Source organism: Parus major, chromosome 20 (genome assembly GCF_001522545.3).
Source record: "Parus major isolate Abel chromosome 20, Parus_major1.1, whole genome shotgun sequence".
NCBI lineage: Eukaryota > Metazoa > Chordata > Aves > Passeriformes > Paridae > Parus > Parus major.
In genome coordinates, this window is record NC_031788.1 from 12,375,374 (window position 1) to 12,395,055 (window position 19,682).

A 19,682-nucleotide genomic window follows, 5' to 3' on the forward strand; every position below is an offset into this window, starting at 1 on the left:
GCTGCTTTTAGAGCAGCAGAGGAAGGAGACCCGTCACCAACCCCAAATGTTTTCAATTCCTGTTGCTTCTTAAAAACTCTGCTTTGCATTGACGTCTCAGAGCTTTTGCTTTTTCCACTCTGTCTCTGCTTGGAGGAGAAGTTGTAAAATGTGAAGAGTTCACCTTCCAGCTGTGTCTCCTCAGAACTTTCAGTGTCCATATTGATTCTGACAATTTGTGGGTTTGTGATGTTGCAGGAGTCACCATGTGAAGGTGAGGAACACAAGGTGTGTTTTCCCTGCAGCTCATGAACAATTTTTATCAGGGCTGGGGTTTGATTTCAGGAGTGCTTTGCTGGAAATTCCCTCTCCTAATCACAATTCTCTCCTCCAGTACAGACAGAAAAAGTTTAAAATGCTGTTTATCTTTGTGCACTAAGCTGCAGGTGGCTCAGTGAGGAGATATTCAGTTTGGAGATGTGTTAAAATTGCTGCTGTGCATAAAAACACTGCTGGGAATGTTGAGCGCTGTGTTTGCAGCTCCTCAGGCAAACTTCCTTCCATTTCTCATGGAATTTATTTGGGAACTAACATATGCTGGGTGTTCAGACAGATGCAATGTAATAAATCATAATAAGCAGTAATAAATCATAATAAATAGTAATAAATCCTAATTTCAGCGTTCAGGGCTCGGTGATCTCAGGAAGTCACTGGAACATAAATATCAGTTCAGGAAAAGCAAACAAACAACTTCTACATTTTTCTGGTCTTTCCACAGAGCTGCCATAAGGAAGCAAAGCATCATTATTGTTTCTTTCAGTTCTCAGCAGAAAAGGAAGTAACGCTTAACAAAAGCCATTGGCTGCAAGATTTCATAAGAGAGAGAGGCAGAGAGAGAGAAGGAGCAGCATGCTGTGGAGAAGCAGGTGTGATCCATGAATAAAGTGCTCCTTGCCACCCTGTAGGATACTGATGAAACAAATAGAGTTTCCCCAGACATGGATAACACAAGAACAGCAGACACTTTTTCACAGGTAAAGGCAGAAAGTGTTATGGCTGGTGTGCAAGTGCTGCTTGTTGTGCTCAGCTGGAGATGCTTTATCAGAAACTGGGAATGACTTTGTGCTTTACTGGCGAGGAATTTGCAGTAGGTTTTGATGTAATGCACTATTATGTGATATGAGCTCAGCCTGGTCTAATATATCAGAGAGTGTTTGCAGAAGGTGTGTAGCAGACAGTATTTTTCTGTGCTTTATTCTTGAGAAAGTTAAAACGTGTAAAGTTTTCCTGATACAAGGAGAGAAAATCAGTCTTTCTCTTGCCATGCTAGAGAGGATTTATTAACACTTTATATTATATGTGCTAAAAATTTCCATAGGGTAATTGGAGGGGAGAAAAAGTGCTTTTATATTATAGGCAAAAGCAGTCTTTTGATAATCCTGCTGGAATCTGAGGTGACTGATATGCCAGGAGTGAATGTACATCAGCACTGTGGATTTGTCTGAGTGCCTGCCACACACAGACTGGGAGCGTTCTGCTTGTTTAATATTTGGGAGTCTGGAACCTGGAGAATTGAGTGGGGGAAGCTCCTCTCTGGCTGGGACAGCTGGTGGGATTGGCAGAGGGAAAAGAGCAATCAGGGAAAAGAAGGATTGTGGTGTTTGGTGTGCTGAGTTCTCCTGACTGGATCATGGGGAGGATCCAGCCCTGCTTGCTTGCTTCCCCTCATTCCTCAAGCGTGAGGGATTCGCTAGGCCAGGCTCTGCAAAACCCCAGAGCAATCCCACAAATGAGGAGGAAAACCTATTTCTTGCTCTTTGGTTTGTGCCAGGGGAAGAAGGGCTGTGGTTACAACACCAGCTCCCTTGGCCTGAGAAAGCTTCGGAGCAGGGCTGGGACGGGTGACCCAAAAACCAAATCCCTGAGCTCGGCACACATCAACTGCTCCACCTGAAGGGAAAGAAAACCTCAGCTCCCATCTGGCTCTGCCCCAGGGAGAAGCTGAGGTGCTGCCATCTCCCTGGAGCAGCTGCTGATGCCAGAGGGGTTGGAAAGGCAGAATCCCTGGGATGTTTTCCCTCTCCCTGCTGCCCGTGGCTCGGCTGGTTCTGGCCTGGCACAGGCCCACAGGCAGCTGGTGAATCTCTCCTCTTCCCTCCTGGGAGGTCAGGGGCAGCAAAGATGTGGAAACAACCAAATGTTTGCTACCAGAGAGCAATTTTTTACTTCATGTGAATGAGAACCAGCAAACAGGAAACCACGGCCAGATGGTGCCACTTTTCACTGATTTTCACCCCCGGGCCTGCAGTGTGCACATGCACAGAGCTCAGCTTGTACCAGCACCAAAATACCCACAAACATGAGAAAAAGGAGATTGAAACTTCTTGTGAACTCCCTCTAAAGGCTGACTTTGTCTTCCTGAGGCTTTTCATCTGAGAGCCGATGAGATCATGGTGCAGGGTCAGACCTTCTGCTTTTCCACCCTGCTTTACTTTAATCAACAGCTTTAAAGTACTTTATCCCCATGGATTTCCCCTACAATTTTCATTAGACTTTTTCTTAAAGGCCACCTCTCTTAGGTGATGGATTTTTTCCCCCTATTTTTTTTTTGTTTTTTTTAAATTTCCCTAGTCTTTTCTGAGGTAGAAAAGTGGATTTTCACTGTATACTTACCAAGGGATCAATTCTATTGAAATGAGGCCAAATGATTCCATATTTTCTCATGTGTGTATCCATGAACGTTCACCCAGCCTTGGCAGCAGCTCTGGTGGCCTGAGGGACAGGGCTGAAGCACATCCTGATGTGTGTCCTCCTCATCAGCCAGACAAAGCTCAGGCCCCTCAGTTAAATCTCCTGATTTGGAGCTCCACGTGTCCTGGTTCACTCTCATATTGCACAAATTCCTGAAACTGGCAGCACAGTGAATATTCCCAAGCCTTTTTTTGAACAGAAATGATTTCCTGACTGTAACATCCAGCTTAAATAGATGTTCAGGTAGCTGATCCTGAGCAATCTGCCCTCTTGGAAAACGTGGTGTATTTTTATAGGCAAGTCTTGAGAACAGAACAAAACCCTTTGTACAGGCAAGGATCACATCCTGCTAAATCTCTTGGAGTTTAGGAGGAGATGGATTAGGAGGAATCCACCTCAATATTTTGCCTGGATGATTTAGTAACAACCCAGAATGCTGGGGAAAGGAAAAGTCAGGTCAGAAATGATACATCAGCAGATGGATGCTCGTTGGGGGGGTTTTTTGCAAGCTCTTAGTCCACGTTTTGATTAGAACATAATGAAGGGTTTGCTCATTAAATGTTCCAGCTAATTAACATGAAACTCATGGAGACCCTGGATCCCCAGTTAAATGTGCATTAAATCAGTGCTGCTTCCTCTCTGTTGCACTTCATACCTTTTGCTTTGCAGGTGTTAATGTGATTTAATAAACCTCCAGCAGAATCAAATCTCTTGTTCAGCACTTCATCATTTCAGCAGCCCAGTTCCTGCTTGGAATGAATCTTTCCTTTACAAGACATGAGGGCACAAGATGAGATTGGGAGCCTGTGAGCAGAAGGATGCATGTTTTTCTCCAAAATAATTAGATGTCACTGTTAAGTAGCCCAGCAATCTTTGTTTCTTCACAAAATTAATTTGACTCTCACGTTAAGAAGCAAATATGATAATCCTTGATGCTTTTTATCACTATTTTACTAGTGGATTATTTTAATTAGCATCACTAAAGGCACAGAATGTTATTATTTTAGTAGCAAACTGAAATGCTCCTGTATGAGCCACCTTCTTTATTCTGTTTCAGACCATTTTGTAGCAGAGCATTTAAACTATACCTCAGCACACCAAGAAATTGCTGGCCAAGTTCACACTTAAGTAGTGAAATCAAGAATAATTTCAAATATTCAGGCCATGGACTGTGGTGATGCTGAGGCTGGTTCTGATAAAGCAGCACGTGATGCCTGAAGGAGATTTCCAGGGAATATCTCTGCCTTGGAAATAAAAGCTCATCATCTGGGTGGAGTTTTCCAAACTTTTTAAATCTCTGCCTGCCCCTTTCCCCTGGAAAAGCAGTGGAACCTTCAGTTCTTTGCAGGCTTGGAGTGAATTAAAGTGCCAAACAAGGTTAGATATGGCCCAAAGCTTTTGTTTGATTTTGTTTAATTTTGTTTAATTTGTTTAATTCTTCTTGAGGATGTTTAGGGATGGGAGACTCCATAATTCGCCCTGGACTGCTCAGTGTTATCCTTATATGTTCCAAACTTCTCAGCAGAACCTCTTTTGCTGTCATTTCTCTCGTGTTTCTCCTTACCCCAGCACACAGGAGCCTCCTGCAGCCTGTGCCTTTGAAATCCCCATCCTTCCCTTGGAAATCCCATTTTCCCAAAGCTCTGATGGCTCTCATTACCCTGAGCTGGACTCCAGCTCTTTTCTGGAGTGGAAATCTCCCCCCTATTCCAGCAGAATCCTTTGGCAGTGCTGAGCACTCTTATTCCACTGTTTTGCTGCTGGAATCTCCCCGAGGGAAATTCCCTTTTATTGCAACAGCACCATGGTGGGAACTGCTGTCACTTTGCAAGCTGCTCAAACTTCTGGGCTTTTTCTGCAAAAAAATATGTTCTTCAGCCAGTGCTTGTGAGGCTGGCAGTTCCTGCTGAACATCCTGATTTTTCTTTTTTCCTCTGCCTGCTGAATTATAGATTATTGCTGCTCTCGTTTGTCAAGGTTGCTTGGAATTTGAGTCCCCCTTGCAGTTCTTTCCATCTGCCCGTCAAAATCTGCAAATTTAATAAACAGAATCTCCAGTCCTTCAGCAGAGCACTGAGGAAACAGTGAGTAGCACAAAAAGAAGTCAGCACCACTCAATTTATCCTGATTTTTCGCAGTGAAATTACTTCCCAAGTGTCATTTCCTGATGAGTTCTCAGAGCTGATGGAGCAGGACGGTCCAGAGGGAAAATCTGAAGTGTTTGTCTCATGTGAGACCTAAAAAAGGTCATTTTTTTCTGAGGGAATTTCAAGAAATGTCAAGGCTTTGAGATTCTTCAATAGGGTGATATTTTCAATATTGAAAATAGTTAAAATTGTTGGTGTTGTAACTGTGCTATGGACACATCACTGGGCACCAGTTTCTATCTTCATGTGTATGAGAACTGTTCTTTGAGAGTTTATGTTGTAATCAATCACTCCATGCCTTTATACCAATAAGAAATAAATTACAATAAAATATCTTTGGGTCCCTCCAGCTCCTTCTGGAAGTGGCAGAATTTCCAGTGTTTTCAAGGAAATCAAGCTCCTGTTTGATGAATCCTTTCTTCTTTGAATAAATGTTGGCAGATACTATTCAGCCAGATATGGATCTGCAAAAATAATGCAAACCATTACTACAGATGGATAATTTATTTGATGAATAGCAGCTCTTTTGACAAATAATATCAGTCTGTCTCTAGGCCTGGCTACAGAAGATGGTATTGCCACATAAAAATACCACATCAGTCACCTGGTTTGAGATTGCATGTAAATTAAAACTGAAGGCCTTTCAGATACCCCAGTCCCAGGAGAAAACCACTGCCCTGGAAATGTCTGGGAGCACTCAGCACGTTTTGGGCTGACCTCAAACCTGGTGAAAGTGAATAAATTAGGAGAGGGAAGTTGATAACACCAAGCTGGAGCTTTAAGGGAATCCAGATTGTATCTGCTGTCTTTAAAATCACTTAAATGACTCATTCAGCACGCAGGCAGAGCAAAGTCCAGTCAGATTTACACCCCAAAATAATGAATTCTGTGTAAAGCAACAGCTAGCCCGACCTGATCCTTTCCTCTTGGGCTGAGCCCCTTTCCTTGGAGCACAGAATGCAGAAGATGCTGCTGTGGAGGATTTGGAACAATTCCCCCAGCCCCCTTCCCTCTGGATCCTCTGGAGCTCCTCTGGAGCTGCTGTCTGTTGCTCCTGGCAGGGAGCAGGTGAGGATGTTGAATGTTTAATCAGGACAAGTGTAAGGAATGTTTAACAATGAAAGACTTGTCTAGAAGTGAATCAAGATCGCTCCTCTCCGGCGCAGGGAGCAGGATTTCTGCGTGGCTGGGCTTTGCTGTCTCGGGAAGTGACAGAGCTGGGGCTGTGATCTCCTCCCAGGTGAGCCTGGGATGGTGCCTCAGCCTGTCACACCAGGCTCTGTGACATCCCAGGAGTGTTTTCTTCCATCAGATTGCTGCCATGTTGTGGGATTCAGGCTGGGTGGTCCGAGGGGTAAGAACAAGCTGAGCAAAAGGCACAGAGAGTTTGAGATCAGCTCAGATTCCTCTGCAGGCAGCGCAGGGAAAGGGCTCTGGGGTGGGAGGAGAGGTGTGCAGGGCTGGATTGTCCCCTGGAGAAACCCAGAGAGCTCAGGTGGCTGCACAGGAGTCAGAGCCACCCTGTGACCCTCTGGGGAGGGTGAGAGGCAGAGAGAAGAGCCAGAGGAACACGTTTGGTGTTTTATCCCTGAGCAGTGCCCCAGGTGCTGTGTGCTTCCCTCTGCCCTGCTCCAGAACAGCTTGGATGATGTGGCTTAAACCCCCTCTTCTTCACTGGCTCTTGGAGCATCTGGGATTATTCCAGAAATATTTCTACAGCATCTGGACTCTGTGCAAACCCTCTAGAGGGTCCTTTTAGGTAAAGGGGAGAGGCAGGAAGGCCTGGGAGGGGTTGTGTGCAGGGCAACGTTGGCAGCTGCCCCAGAACAAGGCAGAAATCTCTTCTCTCCCCATTAAACACATTTTATACCAGGCCAAAAAAGAAAAACCTCACCTCTCCTTCCAGGGAATGTCTGGAGCCCCACGCTCTTCCTTCAATTGTGAATTCTTTCAAATCACTTGTGTGGCTTTACTGAATTTGGGGAGGGTGATGAAAATTTAATCTGTTTTAAGCAAGCTGCTTTAACCTGGCAGGTGAGTGCATTATTAACACAATCTCGTGTATTTCCTTAATGTGTCTGCTTTAAAAAGAGAAGAATTTAATTTTTTTCGAAGTTTTGTTCTTCAGTCTTGTGTGAAACATTCAGTTTGGTTCCTCCAGTCACATTTTATTAGGCAACATAGCACAGACTGGCTTATGTCCTCATTTTGGTGGCTAATATGACAAATTTTGTTTCTTTTTAAGAAAAATATAAGCAAAACAAACACACTACAGAAATTGTGTCATGCTGAGAGAAAAGGCCCAGAGATACCAAAGGATAAAGGTCAGGGTCTGATACAGAAGTCTTGTTTGCAAGTAAAAATACCCTGAAACATGATTGTCAGCAACCTAAATGAACCAGACTTCTGACAAAGAGTTCTGACAGTTCTCATAAGCTGGAAAATGCCTTTTTTGGCCTCTCTTGGCTTTGGAAATGTTCCCCTCCTCCTTCCAGATGTGCAGAGAGTTAAGAGAGGTGTAAACCAGCAAGGTGCTGTTAAAAATAACTGCCCCAAGCAGTGCCTTTGTGTGCTCCTCCTCTGTCAGGGGTCTGAATTCCCGACAAACCTTCCTGGATTTAAACAAACAGAATGATTTGTTTCTCTTTTGTGAACGTTTTCCCCTCCCTCATCCATTTTTAATGGAATTAAGACATGTTGCCTGTTTCTTTCACATCTTGGGCAGAAATTAATTTGAGTCTAGAGGAGACCTTGGCAAAGGTAAGCAGAAGAATTGAATATTGAGTGGAATGTCTTCCTTCCTACAATTTTTTTAAAAGAAAATATCTTAAAATATTAAATTTGGGGAAAAAAAAAAAAAAAAGCAATTAAAATTATCATTGTACTGCAAAAATTCTTTGAACCTTTCTCCAAAAAGCCCAACAGGCAAAAATCCTCTCCAATTTCATCTCAGGAGCTGCTATCCTGAATAAATAGCTCTTGCACTTTGGAGCTGGCAGAGCTTTGCCTTAAGGTAACTGCATTTTTCAGTTCAAATATATCCATATTGGTGTTTACTCACACAGAGCCTGTTGGGTGGGGAATTGCCTTGTTGAGATCTAATGCTACCCAGTGCCTGTGAGGTGTGAATGTGTGGCCATTTAAAATCCGGGGAGATCATCGTAGGAACCTTCTGTGAATGAATTATCCGGAAAATTCATGGAATTTCCCTCCCTCCTCACTGCTCCCGTTCCTGTTTGCAGCTGGGAGCTGGCCCATAACTCACCTTTCCATTAGCACTGAAAATTCCAGGCCTTTTAAAAACAAAATATTTCTCTTGCTTTTATTTGGAGGTGGTAAAAACGTGCAGAGTTTGTGTCCAGGGTGAGCTGGCAGAGGTTTGGTGAATAAGGAGTGCTGGGTGTAGTGTGGTTGGGGAAAAGGGGGAACCTGTGGCTTTGCTGGACCTCTGGGGTGGGACTGGTGGTTTTTGTGGGGCACATCAGCTGTGCCTGGGGTCGGTTGGAGGGGTGGAAGTGGCCAAGGAAGGACTGGATATGGTGGGGATCCACCACAGGTTGGGCACAGTGGTCTGGAGGGTTTTGCCATCCTCAGCGATGCTGTGTGGCTCCAGGAGGAGCTCGTGCTGCGTTGCTGGGGTGTCCAGCAGAGGAGCTGCTCTCTTTGTGCAGAGTGGTGGGTGTAGGGAAAGCAGGGCAGGTTCTCAACACCTCCAGCTGCAGCTGCAGGGGAGCCCCCTTCCCAACCCTGCTGGTCCCTTCCCAACCCTTCGTAACCCTCCTGACCCCTTCCCTCCCTTTCCCAACCCTACCAACCCTTCCCAAACCTCCTGATCCCTTCGCAACCCTCCTGGCCCCTTCCCAACCCTTCCCAAACCTTCCCAAACCTCCTGATCCCTTCCCAACCCTCCTGGCCCCTTCCCAACCCTCCTGGCCCCTTCCCAACCCTCCCAACCCTTCCCAACCCTCCTGATCCCTTCCCAACCCTCCTGGCCCCTTCCCAACCCTTCCCAAACCTTCCCAACCCTCCTGACCCCTTCCCAACCCTCCTGGCCCCTTCCCAACCCTTCCCAAACCTTCCCAACCCTCCTGATCCCTTCCCAACCCTCCTGGTCCCTTTCCAACTCTTCCCAACTCTCCTGGCCCCTTCTCTGCCTTTCCCAACCCTCCTGCCCTTCCTTTGCTCCTGCCCAGCCTGTGCTGGGCTCTGCTCCTGGGGAGTTGGGAAGGAATGATTGGAAATCCCTGGAATCTCTCTCGGTGGTGAGGTTGTTCTCAGGGCACCGGGAACACTGGATTTCGGAGTCTGGATACAAAAATCTCCAAGTTCCCGAGCTCTGCTGGAGCTCCAGGCTCCTTCCAGGCTGCTGCTCTGCTGAGGAAGGGCTGTCACAGAGGGGCTCTGTGCTGTGTCCCAAAGGAGGGAGGTTTGTGCTCTGCAGAGCCCATCCAGCTGTGTGCCAGCTGTGCTGCTGCATCCCTGCTGCCTCCCCTGGCCTTTGGTCCCTGCTCGGTTCCTGTTCACGGTCACAGGGAAGGGCAGGAGGGTTGGGAAGGGGCCAGGAAGGTTGGGAAAGGCAGGGAAGGGGTCAGGAGGGTTGGGAAGGGTTGGGAAGGTTTGGGAAGGGGGCAGGAGGCTTGGGAAGGGCTGGGAAGGTTTGGGAAGGGGCCAGGAGGCTTGGGAAGGCTTGGGGAGGTTTGGGAAGGGGCCAGGAGGGTTGGAAAGGTTTGGGAAGGTTTGGGAAGGGGGCAGGAGGGTTGGGAAGGTTTGGGAAGGGGCCAGGAGGGTTGGAAAGGTTTGGGAAGGGGCCAGGAGGCTTGGGAAGGGCTGGGACATCACAGCAGTGATAGAAACTCATGTGAGAGCTCATTGGCAGCTCAAGCTCCTGCTCTGGGGAGAGAAAAAGGGGAAGTGCAACGCTGGCTTTTCATGTGCTGCACTAAGTCCCCGTGGCAGCTGCACCTCCCTGAACCAACAGCAGTTTGCCCCCTCTTCATCCTGAAAATTTCAAATGCTCCTGGTTTTCCTTTCATGTTGTCCTGTAGGCAGGGCTTTGCACTCAGGATGAGACAGGCTGCCATGCAAAATTGATGTTTTCACTTCTTGCCAGGGTTTCTAACTCAAAAAGGTTTCCCCCTGGCACTTCTATCTCCAGATATTACCACCACATCTTCCAAAGCTGTAAAAACCCCTGTATATTTGATATCTTGTGGACTTTCACCGGGTTTCAAAGGGAGATTATATTTGCTGGGCAGGTCGTCAGTAGAACATAAAATATGAGTGAAATTGTAATTTTCTGGCAGCTACCGTGGCTGTGTCACGAGCACTCTGTATCCTCCACAGCCAGATGAAAAACCATGTCTCCTAAAACATTTGACTGACTTTTTTTTATTTCCTAGCTAAACCAGGAAAAAATCCTCAAAATTATGAACATGGTGAAAAATAAAGAAGTGAGCATTGAAGGAGCCCTGCATTTGGCACAGAAGGAGGTGTATGCTGAAAAGGTGAGGCTGCTCCTTTGATGTATTTTGTAATATATCCAGGTGTTGTGGAGAGCCCTGCTGAGGTGAGGAGTGTGTCTGGATTGCTCCCAAGGATACAATCCTGGTTTGGGAATCACAAACAGCCCAGCTCCTGAGTGAACAGGACAGGGGTGGCTGGCTGGTGCTGCCTGTGTGACAGCAATTCCCTGGAAATGCTGTGGCTGCACTGAGGGTTACCTGGATTAAGGAGTTCAAATCTATACAAAGGTTGTTATTCCAAGGGTAGCAACAAGTCCTGGATTAATAAAAGTGGGGAAGAATCAGGGAATTGCAGAATCACAGGATGGTTTGGGTTGGAAGGGACCTTAAAGCTCATTTTGTTCCACCTCCCTGCACCTCCCACTGTCCCAGGCTGCTCCAAGCCCTGCCCAGTCTGGCCTGGAACATTTCCAGAGATGGGGCAGCCAAAGCTTTTCTGGGAATTCTATTCCAGGGCCTCCCCTCCCTCACAGGGATGAATTTCTTCCCAATATCCCATCTAAACCCCCTCAGTTTCAGTGTGAAGCCATTTCTGGCACTCCATCCATTGGAAATCTTTATTTTTTCTGCAGCTCCTTCAGGCAGGGCAAGACTTCTCTTTTCCAGGGCCTCACCACCCTCACAGCAAAGAATTTCCTCCTGATATTTAATCCAAACTCAATCTCTGCCAGTGTGAAGCCATTCTCCCTTGTCAATAATCTCTCTCCATCCTCATTGACGTGATTAACAAAAGTCAGGAGGACACATCCATCCATCCATCCATCCATCCATCCATCCATCCATCCATCCATCCATCCATCCATCCATCCATCCATCCATCCATCCATCCCTGTGGAATTCTCCTGCAGGGCTCCTGTTTCTGTTCACAGAGAGAGATTTCACCTGGGAACAGCTGGATTTGGGTGGCCAAACCTTATCCCAGCCTGGGATGTGACTCCTGTTCTGTTTTCCAGGACCCACAGGATTTGTTAACTGGGTCCCAGTTTAACTTCATTATCTACAAATACAAACACTACCGGTGGCAGAAACGGATTCTGCAGGTAACTTTAAAAAATTCTCACTTTTGCTACAGTGAATAAAAATATATTAAAGCAAATTTCTGTCAACAACCCCTGACTGTGATTTTCTCCTTTCATGAAGTCAGGGACAAAGGTTTCATGTTTTTTTTTCCATGGATTTCATTAAAACTACTCATAGATTGGACAAAATTTGATAATGTACAAGTCCAAATAATGCATGCTACAGGGTAGGATTTTTTATTTACTACATCTTAACTGTACAAAATGTAATTTTCCCACCATTATCCACCATTTTTTTGGAATGAAAAGATTATTTATTTAGACATAAAGCAGAAAAATGGAGAGATGTGTAGTAGATGTGGGAATTATCAGTCTGAGAATCTGGATTGGTTTAATTTCAGTTCTCTAATTACCAGCAGCCTTCAAAAGTCAGAGGTAATCATGAGGAAGGTTCTGCTCTGGAGGTTTTCTGCTAGAAACAGGACAGAGGGAAAGGCCACAGTGTGGGCATTTGCTGGTGTGGTCTGCATGTGCAAGTTTTTGACTTAGAATTGCTTTTGTAACCACCTGCACTTCAGAATGAAGGAGTGAGGAACTGAGTGAGTGGTTCTGCCATTAGTTTGTGCTGAAGGGGAACTTTCTGCAAAAACTGGGTTTTGTGAGATGAGGAGAATTTACAAAGAAAGAATATTTCAGAGTGATGCATATTTATTGAAAGAGATGTGTGGAAACACAGTTTAGGAGGAATATCTGGGGGAGTTTTTGTGACTAAAACAAACATTGGGCAGCATCTTAATGGTGGAATGTAATTTTTAAATGATATTTATTCTGGTCTTTTATCTAAACCCCTTCACGTGGTAACATTGGGATGCCGCCTTTGCCTTTCACCAAAGACGGCCTCGAGCGATGCAGAATTTTCTATTGCAGCTGGATTTCAACAGCAGGACCATTTTTAACATCGAGAAAGGGACTATTAAGAAGCAGTTCCCCTTCTCACAAGTCAAAGGCTGCGAGGACGCAGAGAGGAGGCGCTTCAGCATCGTGTTCCAGGGCAGGCAGGAGTACGAGCTGGAGGCTGTGTCCCTCGATGATAAAAGGAAGGTGAGCTGGGCTGGTGGCACCCAGGCACTGCTGTGAGTTGTGCAGGCAGGGAAGGAGGGAGGGATTCACCCCCCGGCACTGGGAACAAAGGGAATGCCAGCTCGGGATGGAGTTGGCCGCAGGATTTTGGCACAGCTCGAGATGAGATGTGCGAGTGGGGCAGTTTGCAGCCACAGCATGGATGGGACTGCTCTGGGAGTGTTCAAACAGGCAAACAAAACTGGTGATGTGCACAGCTGAATCCCAGCTGGAGCTTTCAAAGCACTTTTTTGTTCTCTCTATAAGGTATTTGTTAAAATGCCCGATTTTAAGGCTGAATGAGGCTTGTCCTCACGCTGGGAACAGACCCAGTGGTTCATCTCTGAGCATTGTCTGAGATTTTCAGCTGAATCAGTCGAGTGCTGCTTGGGCTTGAGCTGAACAAAAACTTTGTCCTGGACTACTTTAGACATGATTAAAAAGTTCTGTTTTACAGTAACCCCTTCAGAGTAAAATCATATTCTCCTTAGACAGACAGGTTTAGGCATAGAACCAAATCACAGTGAAGTGGTTTTGCATCATAGAAGGACCTGAGATATCTTATGTTGATTTATTTTACCCATTTGGCTGTGGCTTTGCACTTGTAAAATCCAACTATTGATGTCTTATTCAAGGGAATTAACATGGAAAATATTTTTTTTCTCTGCTGTCATTTATTATTTAGATAATCTACTTGCTGAGCAGAGTTATACAGAGCAATTCTTCCAAGAGACCAGTGGAGTCCTGCCCTGGGAGACCTGCAGAATGTGATGTGATCCACGAAGGGCTGCTGGATTTGCAGCAGAGCACTTCAACCTCCACTGAATGGGTGAAGTATGAGCTCTGGATTTCGTTAAATTTTCTGACAGATGCATTTAGATTTGAATGTAATAATAACTTAATTATTTATTTGATTATTTTTTTTAAAGTGTAAGGTAGATGCCCAATCTGCCTGAGATGGAAGCACTGCAATGAGCTGTCAGTGCAGTGGTGCTACCCAAAAAAACCAAAGCTGTGATCTGGAGGCTGCTGGGAGCTTTGGCAGCCCAAATCTATGATGGTGATGGTGCTCAGAACAATTTTGATGCTGGGACTTTGTTTCTCTCTTGATTTTTCCCTCCATTCTCAGTAATCCAGGGGTTTTTCCATGGTTTGCTCCCCATTCTGCAAACAAACCACCCTTCCCCAAGACAGCTCCTCAAACACCTGGAAATTTCTTAAACCATCAAAGGACAGAAAGAGAGAGGAAAAAAATTCTGTCTAGCTAATGGAAAAAAATTCCCATTGTAATTATCTTCACAAGGCAATTATCTCAAAAGACTTCACAGTTCACAGAAAATGATTTTAATTGCTTTTAAAAGGCAACACTGTAAGTCTTGTAAACACTATCCTCGAGTGTGTCCAGGATTTGTTACCTTGCAACACTGAACAGGTTTGTTAACAAACAAAAATTGATTTCTGTTTATCTTGTGAAGCAAAGCCCTTGTTGTTTTCTCCTTGATATTAATCCTCTCTTCTCCTCCTCCTTTTTTCCTTTTTTTTTTTTTGCAAAGTAAGTGATGGTGGAAGCATCTGGAGATCTGATTGAACCATAAGTCCCTGCCTGGAAGAAAGGAGAGATCAATAGCACTGCCAGCTCCATTAAACAATTCTTATCACTTTGACTGTTTGTATGGGAATAGATGCAATTTATATTTTATGTTTAATTTGTTCTGGAGCAGCTAAACTTATTTAAATTCTTTCTAGAACACCTTAATCAGCCAGCCACACCTTGAAGAGAGAGGGGAGGGAAAGAGAGTTTTGCTGGAACTGCCAGAATGATAAAGAAAGGCAGAAATCTTCCAGAAAAATGAGAAGACAAAAGCTTAAATAAGAATAAAACCCACAGTAAAACAACCCTAACCTCTTGTTGGGACCTTTGTTATGAAGAGCAGGGCAGAATTCCAGAGGAGAGGCTGCAGCAGAGGATTCTGCTGGGATGGAAGCTCTGTATGCTCAGGCAATTTCTTCCAGGATTCATTATAATTTAAAGAGCTTTTCCCCAAATTTTGGCACAGTCACTGGAAGCCCTCAAGAGCAGAATACTTTGACCCTTCCCTGCCAAGTGACTCCTGGGAATGAGGGATGAGCTCCCATGGAGGGACAGGATTTCCAAGAGAGAGGGATATTGGGCTGGATGATTGGAAACTAAACTTGGTGATTTGCTTATAGCTTGGTGGAGTGAAACCTGGAAGACACAAAAACCCTGAAGCCTCATTCTGCACTGCTCACTCACAAATTTCCTTCAAAAGCTCAGAGTCCCAAAGATCCACCACCCCAAATAAACACGAGGAGTAAATGGACAGGGAGGGACAGAGCATGGCCAAAAAATTAACAGGACTTGGGTGATTTTGAATTGATGGTCAGGTTTAACTTTAGCTCTCAGATTTTATGTCCCACTTTACTTCGGTGTCAGCTGAAACCCAGAAACTCAAATAAGAACATCCCAAAGATTTTGTGTGCTGCTGTTGATATTTTTGACTGTTCCTTGGAGGGTGCTGTAAGAATGTGGAGGTTTATTGACACTGGAAGGTGCTTTAACAAAGGCCAGGCTGTGTGAACACGAAGGCAGTGAGGAATGAGCTGTGTCTCCATCCCTTGTCCTTCAGGTGCCTGGCACAGCTGCGGGAAGGAGAACTGGCTTTGTACTGCCTTGGGCTGGGGGGCAGGAGCCCTGCAGCCCCTGCCACAGCCACAATTCCTCTGGCAGCTGGGAATGTGGGGCTCAGCACGGACAGTGGCTGCAGCACCTTCTCCCTCCACACCAGAGATCACCGATACCTGTAAGTACAATTCGGAATTTGTCAAAGCAGACTTGCTGCAAACAAGGCCAGGCAGCAGAGGATGGCAATGGCCCAGAGGAAAATAACAACACTGGAGAAATGAGGCCACCAGAATGACACAGATTCCCCCTCCCATTGCTCTGCAGAGATCTGGGGAGGGTTTCAGGAGGAATCCAAACTGAGCTGATGTGTTGGGATCCTGCCTGTGGCTGCTGGTGGAGGTGCCGTGTCAGGAGCTGTGAGGGGATGCCTGACACAGCTGCTGGGACAGATGTGAGCAGGTTCTGAGGGGCTGTTCCCCCCAGGCAGGTGTGACACACCTTCCCCAGGTGGACAGGAGGGATAGCGAGGTCACTGCATGTCCAAACCCCAGCCATTAACCGAGGAGGTCAGAGCCAGCAGCACTGGGCCCCTCAGCCAGGCACAGCACTCTGCCCACAGCAGGACTCTGCTGGGCAGGATGTTTTTCACACTTCTGGCATTTCTGGATGCCCTTTTTCCCTTGCAGGTTGCGGATAGCCCCCACAGTGCAGAGCAGCAGGCCCGAGGCTGCTGGCAGGCTGTGCAGGGAGTGGCTGTCCCTCCTGGAGAGGCACTGCCAGCCGGGCAGCGCTGCGGCCCAGCAGGGAGCTGAAGGATGCAGCTCCCCTGAAGCCGATTATGAGGAATTTATTGTGCCTGTGAATGAGCAGAAGGAGGAGACTCCTCACCCTGGTGGGAGCTGTGCGAGGAGCAGCCTGAGCAAGCCCCCAGCCCCGCTGGCAGGGGCTGCAGAGGGGGAGGCAGCCCCAGCTCTGCCTCCTGCCATGGGCACAGCTGAGCTTCCCCCAGCCCCTCCTGCCCTCCCCCAGCCCTGCAGCCCCTCTCCAGCAGCAAAGAGAACCAAAGCCTTGCACTGGGATGTCGTTCCTTGTGACAAGGTGAGCATGAGACTGAGGGGAGCTGTTAAAGGTAAAAAAAAAACTAAATAATGTAGCCAGTTTGACACGGATATTTATGAGAGTCCAGCTGTGCCTGGACAATGACCTGGATGCCCCTCTCTGTGTTTGCATGGAACAAAGAGCCTCTGTTCTTCTGGCTTTTTGTTTACCCTGTGTCCCTTCTGTATTTTTAGATTCAAAAATCTGTCTGGGGGTCGTGTGACCCAGGCAAGAGAAAAATAGATGTCTGCAGGCTGTGTGAGCAGTTCCAGATCCAGGACACAGCAGTGCTTTTGGGCAGCGAGCCTTCAGTGAATCAGCACATCCTGCTGGACAGAAAAGTTGCACATAACTTCAGTAAGTGGATTAACAGGGGCTGTGTGCTCCTCTCTGGAGCTGAGCTCTGCCTGCCTTTGCTATTTCTGCTTTCTGCCATGCAGTGAGCAAGGCTGTGTGTAAATCATCTTTTAACCCCGTGCTTCTCTCTCTGGAAAAAAACACAACCCCATGGCTCAGTTGCTCCAAAGGTGGCCCTGGATGCTGCAGAGATAAATTCCCAAGCTGCTCTGTTGGTACAAACCTGGCTGTGCCACTGAGCTGTGATGCTGCTGTCGTGGGGCAGATGTGTGAAGTCATCCACAACACCCAGGAAATCAATTTAAGCCTCTGACCACAAAGGCTTTCCAATTTTGTGGGCTGCAAAGTCACCAGGAGCAGGTTGGGAGGCAGAACTTGGAGTGCTGTGCTGCAGTGGGGCCGAGAACCCGTCTGGGGGGAGGTGGGATGGTGAGAGGAGCCTTTGGGGCAGCTCTGGAATTCTTGGCTGTTCCCAGGCTGAGCTCAGGCTGTGCACAGGATCCTGCTCTTGAGAACCCCTGCTCTCCTGTTTCAGGTGGGATTCTAAAAAAGCCTGACCTAGACCAGCCTTTCAGAGCTAATGAAGCAGCTCAACACCCAACCCTGATCTCCCTAATAAAATATTGTAGAGGTCTTTTCATTCCCTCAGTGAGAAGCAGTAGATACTAAAGGGGCAGCAGTAATTGTTCTTCAAAGGGCACTCTGATTTCTGCCACAACAACACCTTTCCAAAAAATATCTGTAAAACCTAGAGATGCTTTAAGATGGTTACATGTGTAAAGAATTTGAGGCAGTCAGTTCTGAAGTTTTAATGATTCCATCTTGATGAACATGAATAAAAATGTATTTTGGAGAGCGCGTAAAGTTTTAATTGGGAAATGTAAATGGAGATAACTCGGAATTATTGCATCCCTTGACTAACAATTGGAAGGGTTAAAAGGAAGAGTGATGGGAAAGTGCCGTTGCAGATAAAAGAATCTTGTAATAGCACTTTTATCTACTAAATTATTGCAGTTTCTTTGAGGAAATGTCTTTCTTTTGCTTTGCAAATAGCACCATTCCTCCTTTTGATCCTGTTCCTCTTACAGCATTTTTCGCTGGGACGTTCTACATCCCTTTCTTAATCTTATCCTCATCAGTGAGAGTTTTGGCATATCCTTATTATAATGGACATTACTCAGATCAAAAGTTAATTTGATCCTGAGAATTCTGATTAATCTTCCTGCAAGTGCTGCAAACCACAGTCCTTAAATTAATGAGGAAAAAGATGAAGCTCTGAAGTGCCAGTAGGTTAAAAATCCTGGAGATTTTGAGCAGAGTTGTGAATGCCAGAGGAAAATGAAAGTTCTGAGAGATCTCCACACTAAATTCAAGGCCAGCCTAGGAGAAAATAAAAAATAAATAAATCTAAGTTCTCTGATGGATTCTTGTTGAAAAAAGAAATTTCTGCCACACAGGGAGCAGGTATCAGCAAGACACAAAAAAATCATCCTCAGATTTGTTTTTCCTTGATGACTGCTATGTAAATTTAAATACAATATGAAGGCTGAGTTTTTACCTTATGACAGCAGCTGCTAAATATTTTTTATTCTTTTTGTTCATTATTTATATTTTTTATTTTTTGCTTTCTTTTTTAATTCTGCTAAGTATAGATGAGATACTTTGGTGATTTTCCTTCCCTTAAGCATTCCCTTCCGTGTAACCCAAAAATCCTCTTTCTCCAGACATTTTTCTTAAAAGTTTCCGTATAAAACCGAGTGAGCTGAAGGACAAACTCTTCATCATCCACGAGGAGAGTGGTGGGCTCACAGATGAGCAGATTACAGCACTGAGAAGGTAATTTTGGGGGGAATTGTTTGCTTTTGGGACCTTTTGGAGAAGGCAGAATCTTCTGCAAGTGATGTGAAGTTTGGAAGGTTGGAGAGGAGGAAGGCAGACAAGAGTTAAAGGAGGTTTATGGGATATTGGGAATATTTGAGTGGCAGAGATCTGGGGGTTCAAGCAGAGTGGAGATTTCTGTAGCTGTAACAAAATTGGACAGATTTTGGGAGTGTCAGTAAACTACTGGCATGTGAAATTCACAGGAACTGGATTTTATCTTTTTGAATAGTTTGAGATGTAGAAAGAAAGGAAAGAAGTGGGATCCTGGATGCTTCACATCCCAGTCCCCAGGTAATATTTGAGCCATTTTAAGAAACATTTTTTACATGCAAAAGCTTGATGTGAAACTGAAAAAATAAGTGTTTTGCTAAAGAAAACCGGGAAAAAGAAGGCACTGGCAGATAAAGTGAGGAAGTAAATAATTGATGTTTCTGCTTCTTGTGGAATCAGTTTAATTTTGCCCTTAAAATCCTGATTGGAGACAGTAATTTTGAAGTCTGGAGAATCCTATCTGTGCTTGGGAAGCGATGTGAGGAAGAACAGACACGAAACATGGAATTAATGTCATTCTGTGGGATGGTTTTTGAAGTAAGGAGGGACATGGGTGGGATTGAAATGGTTTTTGATTTCTGGGAGGCGTTTCCTTGCTGTCCCAGTTAAACCCCACACCAACTGGGATCTGCTGGAAGGTGCACAGCCCCTCTGAGGGGCTGCTGAAAATCTGACCCTAAAGACTCAATGAGAACAGAAATATTTTATTGCAGTGCTGGAATTGGGCAGGAAAGAGCTGCAGGGAAATGTCTGGACATGGAGGTGCTCTCCAGTGCCACGGAGCTGTTTCTGGAAAGGCAAAGGGAAAGGAAATGTCTCCAGCCCCATTTCCCAGGGCATCCCCTGCTCCCACCTGGGTTCAGAGGGAAGCACTGACCCCACTCTGCTGCTCAGGACTCAGTTCTGACCCTGCAGACTCAGTCCAGGATCTCCAGGCTGCTGAAATTGCTGTGCCATCGCTGATTTATGGCCTCTGGGCTCTTTGCCATCAGACAATAATAATAATAATGATGGCAATGAAGCTCGAAATATCATATTTTATTCCTTGAAGTCTTTCTTAGATGGCAATAATGCTGAGGGAATATTCCCAGCAGTGGAATGTGTAAGGGATATT

General features: G+C 45.7%; 1 protein-coding gene across 1 annotated transcript in view; it reads left to right on the top strand.

Annotated features, from left to right (window-relative positions):
- Positions 1–854: 854 nt before the first annotated feature.
- Positions 855–19,682, top strand: part of LOC107213455 (formin-F-like) — a 29,198-nt gene continuing 10,370 nt past the window's right edge. The window contains exons 1-9 of the mRNA XM_015647916.3: positions 855–1,013; positions 10,277–10,381; positions 11,353–11,439; positions 12,346–12,519; positions 13,223–13,371; positions 15,186–15,359; positions 15,868–16,279; positions 16,474–16,636; positions 18,361–18,472. Coding sequence (XP_015503402.1) covers positions 978–1,013; positions 10,277–10,381; positions 11,353–11,439; positions 12,346–12,519; positions 13,223–13,371; positions 15,186–15,359; positions 15,868–16,279; positions 16,474–16,636; positions 18,361–18,472 — 1,412 coding nt within the window. The 5' untranslated portion in view covers positions 855–977. The remainder of the gene's footprint in view (positions 1,014–10,276; positions 10,382–11,352; positions 11,440–12,345; positions 12,520–13,222; positions 13,372–15,185; positions 15,360–15,867; positions 16,280–16,473; positions 16,637–18,360; positions 18,473–19,682) is intronic.